Genomic DNA, 11,111 nt, shown 5'->3' on the forward strand with positions numbered 1-11,111 from the left:
TAAAATGCTTCCATAACACTGACGGCAAACACTCCTGTGTGAATAGGAGGAGATGAATAGTAATGATTTTTAATATTTCATAGGCTGAGGAGGTTTTGGTAGGATGACTGTGTTTTTGTGTTTGTATTCAGGAAGGCAGAGCCACAGTTAACCAGGACACCCGGCTGGACAACAGAGTGATTGATCTCAGGGTAAGTTTCTATCATCTGTGACCATGTGAGTCTGTGAAAATTTGCATTTGGTTTGATACATGTAATATTTTAGTTGATTAATGATGAATTTTTAGCTGTTTTAAACTAAGGTGTTCATAAAGATTATAAATTTGATGCTTTATGGGTGCTTCCTTTGTGAGGATGTCCTACCCGAAGTCTTGGGGTTGCCTCAATGTCTCCCTGGAAGAGTTGGCTGAAATACATGGATTTGAAAAACAAAAAAATTATTGCCATTATAACAACAATAATTTTACAGCTTACATCCTGTCTCCGAGCACAGAAAACTTCTACCACAAATGTAGGCTGTTGGAGAGTGAATGTAAAATATTTGTGAAGGAATGCAAACAACAAACCAGCGCACCTCTAAAAGTAAAGAGAAAAGGCTGTGATTTAGTGGGCTGGTGATATGAATCTTATACAGTGCTGAGAGATGTGCTAAACTTATGCGAGCAGCAGAAGACACTAAGCCGCAAAGTGTCTCATTGTTTTGATATGTTCCTCCCACATGGAAGATACGACTGGCAGGAAGGCAGCAACACCACAGCACAGAGCCACTTTGTTCACAAGCTTCACAACAACACCTGCTTCTGCAGCACTGTGCACTTTGAGCTCATGGACTTGGGTCTGTCATCAGTTTTGCTCTTAAGAGCCCGCTGAAGCTATAAAGTGCTTCCCACACTGCCAAACTCTTCAGAAGGGAACCATAAAATGCCTTTGATAATTATGTAGTTCACATGAAACTCCATTTCTAACTTGAACATTTTTAAAGTTTAAAAGTTTAGTTTTAAAAGACGGCTGGACTTGCAGACAGTTTCTGGACTGTCATCTGGACGTGCTGGAGTCCAAACAAATCCTCTAACACTAGTGCTCCCATTACCTCAGCCTTCAAGATGTAAGAAATGTGATTGATTATGAGACCTACGTCATGCTATTTTGTGATTAATCATAATATTTGGTCCATAAAAACTGCATCCAGCTTCCTTAGATCAAATAAAAAGGGTGATAAATCTGTGTTACCTATGTCGCTGGCTTTACAAACGCAGACAAGCGCGACACCCAACAACAAATTTTATCATAAACCAGAAGGAAAGAAGAAAACTCTGAGAACTCATTTTCTACAAAGACCGATTCCCCGTCCTGTCATTTTTAAAGAAAGATTCAGATCCACATCAAACACACCATTCTCCCTTTGCTTCATGCTCCGGCTCTTCGTGAAGTTTCACATGTAAGCATCGGAGATGGAAAGTAAAGCCAGTTGCGTTTTATCAGAACAGGTCTAAAAGTTTTGAAGAGAAGAGAGCTGTGATTTCGATACAAGCGCAAAAGCAAAATGTCCTAATGCAGATTTGTGTATTTCAGGTTGCTTTAGGAAGGGTTAGGGTGTATGCTGACTACCACACATACTGTATACATACAGGCTGTATGAACAATGATGCCAGCACTAGACTGTGGTCAACCTCCAAGTACACATATCGACGGCCTCTTGAGTACGATGATGAGCCCGTAATTGGATGCTGGCAAATGTTTAAATTTTTTGAGCTTTGAAACCTCTGTGTGGTATGTGTTCACCGCAGCTGGGTTTCAAGGAGGTATGAACTATTGAGAGGTATACCAGAGTAAGGTATATTTCATGAGGCCCCTCACCATCAGAAGAACTGCCAGTTTCAGGATAGTAACTGCCACCCACCAACCCACTCACTATTACGCCTACTCACTGCAGACTTGCTGTAAACAGGAAGCGCTTTCGAATTTTTAAATTAGGTCTTACACAGTCTGGTTTTTAGGTCGGTTTCCCCACGTTTAACGCTGGGCACAGCCCCATGTGTGATGTGTGACACAAATGAGTCATAGGTGGTGTGATAGTAGAATGAATGATTTGCTTCAGTGCCTTTTAAAGAGGTTTGTAAAAGTGTTTTAAGCAGGGACGTTTTATATTTTTCTGCACTTCTACTTTCTGTCAAGCACCCAGATTGTAAATGATGGAAAAGTTTTAGCCAGACAACCCTGAAGCATTGTCTGCAGATTAATGAGCTTTCCAGGATTTAGACACGATCATATTTCGAGTCAGCCGGCTGTTAGTCAGACGAAGACTATTCAGGACCGGACAGGCACTAGAAATGGGATGTGAAGCACTTTAATTAACGCAGAACTGTGCATTTATGTATTGAAAAGACCCAGGTCTGACTTCATGATGATGTACGGTAACTAGACTTGAAAACCAGACAAGATCAGTTGTAGAAATCTTGTGGTCATTTGAAATGAGTCAGTCGATTTCTGGGAGTGTTCACTGGCATTTTGACATGCTCTGTCACCCAACTGTTGACTCTTGGGGGCTTTTGTGCATGAGGTTTTTACAGTAACCTCTTCACAGCAGTTTTATGCCTCACCTTGGTTTCGGTATTTATATTGATAATCTAAATACTGAAACACAATTTTAAAAAAAACAATAAATAAAGGTATTTCTAAGTTTCTGCGGCTCTTCCAGGATTTGAACACGTTGCCGTTGCCAACAAATAATTGTCACACCCTTCACATAGACAGGAGGTCCTTGAAGAAACTGGCAGTCTTGTTTTCACACATTTGTCATGGTTGTGTAATAACGTAGATGAATCACTGCAACCGTCTTGATGGTGTTTATTTTTGTGTATCCTCCTGAAAAGACGACCACCAGCCAGGCCGTGTTCCGCCTGCAGTCAGGTGTGTGCCAGCTCTTCAGGGACACCCTCACCAAAAAGGGCTTTGTGGAGATCCAGACGCCGAAAATTATATCGGGTAAAAACAAAAAAAAACACCCTCTGCCACATTGACACGTGGGAAAACTGCGACTAGCATGCATTGAATCATTTTTGATTAGATGTTTCAGTAGAGGCACACTTGTTTTCACGTCACTGCCCACAGGTGTTTCGTGAGTCATTGTGTAACAGTTGTAAGTTGACTTCCTCATCAGGCTGATCTAGGCTCCACTTCAAATCAAGAGCAAAATAAAAAGTTCAGCTAAAGCTTTTGAAACACACACATGCGCAGTCATGCACATCTATGCTAAAGGAGACAACAGACAGTAAGGTATTAGAGAGAATTTCATCGTTTCAGACCTATGAGGGTTTTAATCCAGACCGCTGGGAATTTCGATGCATCGACCAGCTCTCACGTCAGCCTCTCTGCTTTCACATTTCCACACAGCGCCCTTCTAATTTGACAGGAGAGGCTTTCCTTAAGATCAATCCCAAAGGATCTCATCTCACTTTATTGAAGAAAAGGAGGACTGAAAGGGAGAAACTTAGAACTCAGACAAAAATCTTCTCACCAATATTCAGGAGAAAGAGTTATTGGAGCTTTCACCATTTAATGGCATATCTCTTATGCTGGCTTTATTTTTTCCAGCATTAACTCAATTTGGAGGCTCCAGATGCTTTTTGAACCATTCAAACCTTTACTTGGTTAATATGTAATGTACTGTTTGAAGCTTTAATAATCTAAAATAATCCGTTTGGAGTCTTTATGATAAAAAAAGATAAATTCTTAAAAGAAGCAGAAGCACAGTAGTCTTATGTCAATAGTTCGCAGCCCCCACATTCCTCCCATATTTTGAATTAACTGTGGTGAAACCTCCACACTCTCACTTCCTCTTTTCTTAAAGAGCCAATGATGGTGGCTGTGACTCGAACGCTAAATTCAAAAGTGGCGCTCTTTTATTTTGGCGGCACCTGTGAAAAAATACACACAAAACCACATCTTCCTGCATGGCACCACCCATGGTGCAAGCGTGAACAGTTTGTCCTATATGTACAGCCCCACCCACCTTTTGAGAGTGTGAAAATATCAGTTGATGCCCTCTGATGTTTTTGTCACATAAAAGGTGACACGTGTTATTAGAGTCTGGGACATGATGTCCTGAGAACTGACTTTGTTTTGAAAAATTTGCCCAGTGGTTACATATTCATGTAAAAAAGAAATGGGTTGTTCTGGTGAATAAGTCAAAAAGTTGGGCCATCATTCCTTTATTGACCTCAGCTCTGTATCTGAGGAAGGAAAGTATCGTTTTTGAAGTAGTATATAATGACTGTCTTTTCTGAGCCTTTCCTGGTTGTCCTACTAAAGTTCCTGATGGAGATCACAGGAATCACTTGAGTTTTTAAGTACAAGTCTTTGTCTGGAATGAGCAGACAATCTGTCAGCATCTCCCCGAACGCACCGTTCTTTGCTAGCGATGGTCATAAAACGCACTCGTCGTGTAATAGCGTCACTAATCTACAAATCCTGTAGATGTTTCAAATTAAAAGCCTGAGTGTTTCAGTGGACAACAGTTATGTCATAAGACTTTTACTTTGAAACTTTTTCCACCACAGTTTTTTTTACTCTGGACTCTCTCCAACCATTATCAGAGGCCTGGCCTTTAAAAAAAATGATGGTATTTATTTGTGTGTATGCTAGCCAATTATAGTCCCTACTGAAACATCTAATAAATTCACAGTATATATCATTAGGTGGGATGGGTGAGGTTTTGACAGTAATAGCTGTTTTTCCTCATGTTTTTCTCTTTGTCATTAAATTTTCTTTGTCCTTTTTTAGCTGCCAGTGAAGGTGGCGCAAATGTTTTCACAGTGTCGTACTTTAAAACCAGCGCCTTCCTGGCTCAGTCGCCTCAGCTCTACAAGCAGATGTGCATCTGTGCTGACTTTGACAAGGTCTTCTGTGTAGGTCCAGGTAAGCCCCTCCCCCCAGTATGTCACCTTATACACTGGCAAACAGGAAAAAGAGACGCGAGAGGATAATGAAAAATTTAGACCCTATTAAGTGAAAACGGTTTTAAAATGTCACTAAATGCATTTAGACTGTTAAAGTTTAACAGACCTCCCTGTGATGCTTTTACTGTGTCAAAGCTGCTGTAGAGCTGTGTGATAGTGACACAGTGGGACTTGTAAAAGACTTTATAGAGCCGAGTTTAGGGGAAATCCAAGCAAACACTGCCACCATCTGATTATCTAAGCAAACTCTGCCTTCATCTGTGTGCATAAAGTATTTATTCTATACATAGTCGTGAATTTTTTTGTTTTTTTTAGATTGCTACTCGTATCTGATTTTCATTCGATACAGGATTCTCGCCCAAGATCAAATAAAACATCTGGGACAAGGATCCACATTCGGTATTCCACTGACTGGACTGAAGTTTTTGTTTTGTTTCACCACAGAGAAATCAAAGGGCTTAAGGTCATTACTGCTTCTGAGGCAACAATGTCCTCACCACGGTTGCCTTACTTACAGACTCACTGATTCAGCATGTAAGGAGAAGTGGGATCAACACTCCTCTAAATCCCAGTGGCAAAGTACAACATGTACTTAGTTGTAGGTTCTACAACTATATCGCCACTGTCTGAAATCAACTAAAAAAGGTTCACCAGGGAAGAAGCGGAAGTAAATGTGAAGCATATCTTCTTGCGGAGAAGCATACATCTCCATATTTATGCTTGGAATCATTTTAGTTTTCCAGTTTGTTGAAATATATGCAGGGTCAGACGCATAATACTTTCCAGGTTCTAGACAAACACTGTGTGAATACAAAAGCAGGAATGAACATTTACACTTTGTTTCAGACACAATTGAATAAAACTTTGTATGCATGGTTGTATTTTCTGAATCTCAGTCATTGTGAAACTGTGTGCATGTACACATGCGTGGTTTCCAGGTAATCCAGCCACAGTATGTAGATACAGAAACACATTTAATCAGATGTGTCCGTGCCTTTTTAAGAACACTTTTGACAGTCTGTAAACCTGTAAAAACAGCAATCGAGCAGCCGTCCTCGAGTATGACCGTTAACTCCCACTAAATGAAAGTAGAAGCCATGATGTTATTAATTCACCATACAAGTACTTGTAAAGTACTCTGCTTTAGAATAACACAGTAGTCAGGAATTATTTATTGGCAGCCGCGTTCATACAGAGTTTCTAAAGTACCTCTCAATCAGCCATAGTGCAAGCACTTACATTTCACAGTGCGTTTTGATTATCGTCAACTTTCAATGCCGCTCATCTACACATCGTCATTGTTTCACAAACCTTTACGTGGCGGTGATTCAGAAGCCAGGTTGTAAGCTTGATGATCCTTTATATGGGCTTCTGTTTTGTGAGCCGTCCAAATTTAGGAATTTCGAGTACAATGGAAATGACACTTTATTCCCGGAGATGAGCAGAAACCTTTCGTTGCTTCCACGCCACCGCAGTTTGCTTTGTTTTGGCACTCGTATTAAATCAGCGTCATTTCAGTTTTCAGGGCGGAAGACTCCAACACGCACCGTCACCTGACCGAGTTTGTGGGTCTGGATATTGAGATGGCCTTCAACTACCATTACCACGAAGTGATCGACTCTATCACTGACACCATGGTGCAGATCTTCAAGGGCTTGAGAGACAAGTAAGATACACATTTATTGAGTTAAGGTAAAAGATGAACCTAAAACTGTTGGTGTGTTGCAGACCAACTTCTGCAACACACTCAGCTGAATTATTTAGTTTTACAGCCAGCAAAATGTCAAAGTGTGTACGTCTAAGTAAAACTATGTAACTGCTAAATCTAGATTAATTAAATGTCATCACATATGGCTGTCTGCTTAGATGAATGTCAGCAATTTCCACTCCAACTGTTTAGTGAACTGCCAGCAAGATGACGATAGGATGTGGTTTTATTGCCTCCGTGTGGTGGAACTCGGTACAGTAGGCATTAAGAGCTTCAACATCAAAGGTTAAAATAAAAGAGGAATACTGGGCGAAACTCTTTCTGTGTGGAAACTGTAACGTTTCTGACGACATACGTCTGTGAATGTCAGTGGTTTTTGGACGTATTTATTACAGTGAAAACTCAGAAGGGGGTTTGCAGTGCTTCATGCTTTATTCTGTGATTACAAGTCTTTTATTATAAAGTAAATCCCCAGAGGAACCATGTTAAATCAGTGGAACACTGAGTAAGGTGTCAACTAGCTTAATTTGAATTCCCTTTTTAATGTCTGTGACGTTAGTTAGTTTCAGGTTGTGACCACTGTTCCTCTTTCTCAGGCCCATTTGACTTTTTGCCCTTTGTTCTCATGACTTTCCAGACTGTTTCTCTTGACGTGTGAAAGTGTTTTGCATGCGTTTTGTACTTCTGTTTTAACACATGAAGCACAGATGACTTTATCCTTTCCATGCTCTGTTTGGCATCTCCTTTTAATTTCACAGTAAATACAAGTGAAATTTGTTAGGTGTCTTTAAAAAATATAATTTAGTTGTTAAAAATCTCTTTTTGGTGTCATAATGTTTCTAATTGTGATATAAAAGAATCAGAAATTAGTGAAAGGCATTAGGACAGCTTGGCCAAGAAAATAGAGTCAAATGTGGGTTGTGACCATTATGTGAACAATTAGTCTGGTATTTGTCTCTATCTGGACAGAATTGTGAGTCCTTCGATGGTAGATTGTAGTTTTTGTTTGTGTACCGGTACGTGCAGTACTGTGCAGAAGTCTTGCATCACCCCTCATTTCTTTTTTTGTTTTTAGAAAAAGGGGCATCTCTTGTGACATCCACCATGTGTACTGACAATAATTTGAGCCACGAATTTCAAATTTATGTATTCATCAGTCCATCGGACCTGTAGCCGATGAGTTTCAGTTCATTCCTTGTGTAGTTTGGCCTTTTATCACAAATTCCCCTCCTTTAAAATGGCTTCTTGAGATCTTTTCTGATGAGGCTCCAGAAAAATGCACTTCACAGGCCCTGTTTCACTTCTTAGCTGAATTGTTTATTAAGGGAATGACTTTCAGATGCTTTTCATGTAGAATTTTAGGCCTGCTACTTCTTCATTTGTCCTCCACTTGTCTAGTTTACTGCATTTTTTTTAGGTGCGTACTCCACACCGTGCCAAGTTATGCCAAGTTTTTTGGCTAATAGCCTTTTGGGAATCACCTTTTTAGTGCAAAATTATCCTTTTTATGCCCATCAAACTGTGTTATCATTGTCATTTTTTGTAGATTAAACTAAAGACAGTGGAAAAAATGGGGGGGGGGGGGGGGGTTGCATCAGGCTAACAAAGTGCACAAAGATACAATTTAGATTGGTTCTTTGCTAAGTTGTCTGTTATGTTTAGACACAACACTGGTTTGCCCTTTGAGTTGGGAGGCTTTTTGTGCATTAATTATTTATGGGTCAGTGTTTTATTCACGGGTCAGTCATTTTAAGTCCAGATACAACCACTGGACATAAAATGAGAGAACAAACCATCAATGTCCACAGAAAAACTTTGAAAGTGGTTCAGAAAACCGGAGAACTATTACCCAATACCACTTTAAAGCTTTTTGAGACAGCAGGTCTCCTTGGAAGCAAAATATGAAGAAATCAGGGGCGACGTGACCTTTTTCACAGTAACACGTGTAACAAGTATTTTTACATAGATATAAATCACCATTACATACTCCAATCATGATTGGGAAAACTATTGGTGTATGTGAAGTTTTATGTTTGGGTTAAAAAAATTAGTGGTTTGGGGAAATTTCCCAGGAAAATGAATTAAAGTCAGCGTCATGTCCTCTCAACACTCTGGAAACTCAATGCATGTGCCTCTGCGTCAGCTTCCAGACAGAGATCCAGACGGTGAATAAGCAGTTCCCAAGTGAGCCTTTCAAATTCCTGGAGCCGACTCTTAGACTGGAGTACACCGAGGCTGTGGCCATGCTGCGTGAGGCCGGGGTCGAAATGGGTGACGAGGATGACCTCAGGTTAGAATACATCACACAGCCTTTCCCCCACAGCCAACTCATCTTGTCAGATGATTTCTTTTGATAAAAGCAGAAGTAAATTGTAACATGTGCTTAAAGTGAGGATGTGAAAGATCACATCAGTAACTCAGCATTTAAGTAATCCTTGTGATCAAAGCTGTAATCTGCAGTACAGTTGGAGCAGTGACGTTAAAAAAACAGTCTGAGAAATAATAACTGTAGATGATTCACTGATTACAATCAGTTTAAGTAATATTTTAACAATGTGAGATGTGTCTGTCTTTATTAAACTCAATGTATTTTTGCTGTTTTGTAGTACACCCAATGAGAAGCTGCTTGGCCGCCTCGTCAAGGAAAAGGTTTGTTTTCAAATGTGATTTACTCATTGAATGTCAAAATTATGAATGTGACATGATCCAACAATGGATCACGTAGCCTTTATGTATGAAGGTCAGATAAAAACACGAGTGATTTTTAAAAGTAGTAAAAAGCCATTTTGGATATTAGAACTCCAGAATTTGTATATATGAGCCGTTAGTCTTCTTCAGACGACCTCCTTCAGTAAAAGCTGCTTTATGCTGTAAGATAAAGACTCTACAGTATCCTGGAGAAGTATTTTATTATTCAAGCTCACAGTTGCATCACATAAATGAAGAAAAGGATACGTGTATGTCTCTATTAATCCTTTTGTATGCAGTTATTGACTCTCACTCCTCTTTTTTCCCCCCCTCTCCACAGTATGATACTGACTTCTATGTGCTTGATAAGTACCCGCTGGCTGTTAGACCGTTTTACACAATGCCTGATCCAAGCAACCCTGTAAGTCTTTCACTCACACATCAAACATACCAAACACACCAGCCTCTCAAATTTGCACTGTGGCTCCTGTGGGCAACGTAATGCTTTTTTTTTTTTTTTTATTGTCCCGACAAGTCAAGAAAAAACATCAGCATCCATGAGCGATGCCACAAAATTGCCAGTTTACTACATTCTTTATGCTACCTGTGTGAATTTCAATTGCCAGACTGATATTTCTGTTAATATTTGGCTTTAAAAAATGAATACGGTTTCATTTCATTCTCTTCCTGTCATAATCATTGTTGTTACCCAAGTTTTGTGCCAGCGTTACCTTGTCTGGTTGACTTTAATTTTCTTTTCTTTTCTTTTTTTTAACCCCCTCCTGTCATCATCACATGTGAGAAAAACCTGATTTCTGAGTTTGTTTTATTTTTGTCTAGAAATACTCCAATTCTTATGACATGTTCATGAGAGGAGAAGAGATTCTCTCCGGAGCTCAGAGAGTCCACGATGCTCAGCTGCTGACAGAAAGAGCCATCCACCATCAGATCGGTAAGAAAAAGAGATGTTTCCATTTCTTTTTGAGGAGCATTGAGTGAAATTCAAATGATTTGTCTCCCTCTGTTGGGAATCAGCGGAACAACACTAGAAAATTTTTGTGCCTCTCCTTTGTTTGTTGTACAGATCTGGAGAAGATCAAGGCATACATCGACTCCTTCCGGTATGGAGCTCCCCCACATGGCGGCGGAGGCATTGGTAAGAAATATGTTTTGTCGGGGGAACTACAGGAATGGTTTTTGTTTTTTTGTAAGAATAAAAAACTGATAAAGATGTCATCCTTCACAGGCCTGGAGAGAGTCTGCATGCTCTACCTGGGTCTCCACAACGTTCGGCAGACCTCCATGTTCCCACGTGACCCCAAGCGCCTGACACCTTAAACCTTCTGGTGTGGACGACACATAAATACTGGTGACGGGAAACAATACTAATCCACAATCAAGGAAGGGAGAACATTTATAGGAGCTAATGCCACCCTAGAACTCTTAACGTGTTACTGTAATTAACCACCGACATGAAGGAAGCAGTTATAACAGTAAGGTATGATTTATTGATCGGTGTGCATCGTTTTCTAACAACAACAAATAACAGAAACATTAAAGAGAACAAAGGAAATGGCCAGTGATTCAAGAAGACAACTCTTTTTTCTTTTTTTTTAATCGGTGAGTCAGTGTTCTCTGGGTTTTCTCTTTGGAAAAATGAAAAGTACATAACAAACAGATCTTAGACCGTCTTACTACCAGCACAGATGTTTGACTAATGATTGTGGTGTCCAGCAGTATGCCTCCAACTACACATGT

At 39.9% G+C, this 11,111-nt stretch overlaps 1 protein-coding gene across 1 annotated transcript in view; it reads left to right on the forward strand.

The window, feature by feature from the left end:
* Window positions 1-10,877, forward strand: part of dars1 (aspartyl-tRNA synthetase 1) — a 31,378-nt gene extending 20,501 nt beyond the window's left edge. Inside the window, exons 9-18 of the mRNA XM_082507517.1 lie at window positions 132-191; window positions 2,873-2,984; window positions 4,782-4,916; window positions 6,476-6,623; window positions 8,809-8,955; window positions 9,272-9,314; window positions 9,694-9,774; window positions 10,194-10,305; window positions 10,438-10,509; window positions 10,600-10,877. Of these exons, the coding sequence (XP_082363643.1) occupies window positions 132-191; window positions 2,873-2,984; window positions 4,782-4,916; window positions 6,476-6,623; window positions 8,809-8,955; window positions 9,272-9,314; window positions 9,694-9,774; window positions 10,194-10,305; window positions 10,438-10,509; window positions 10,600-10,691 (1,002 nt within the window). The 3' untranslated portion in view covers window positions 10,692-10,877. The remainder of the gene's footprint in view (window positions 1-131; window positions 192-2,872; window positions 2,985-4,781; window positions 4,917-6,475; window positions 6,624-8,808; window positions 8,956-9,271; window positions 9,315-9,693; window positions 9,775-10,193; window positions 10,306-10,437; window positions 10,510-10,599) is intronic.
* The last annotated feature ends 234 nt before the right edge of the window (window positions 10,878-11,111 follow it).

The sequence above is a fragment of the Aulonocara stuartgranti genome (genome assembly GCF_965226115.1).
Source record: "Aulonocara stuartgranti genome assembly, chromosome: 16".
Taxonomy (NCBI): domain Eukaryota; kingdom Metazoa; phylum Chordata; class Actinopteri; order Cichliformes; family Cichlidae; genus Aulonocara; species Aulonocara stuartgranti.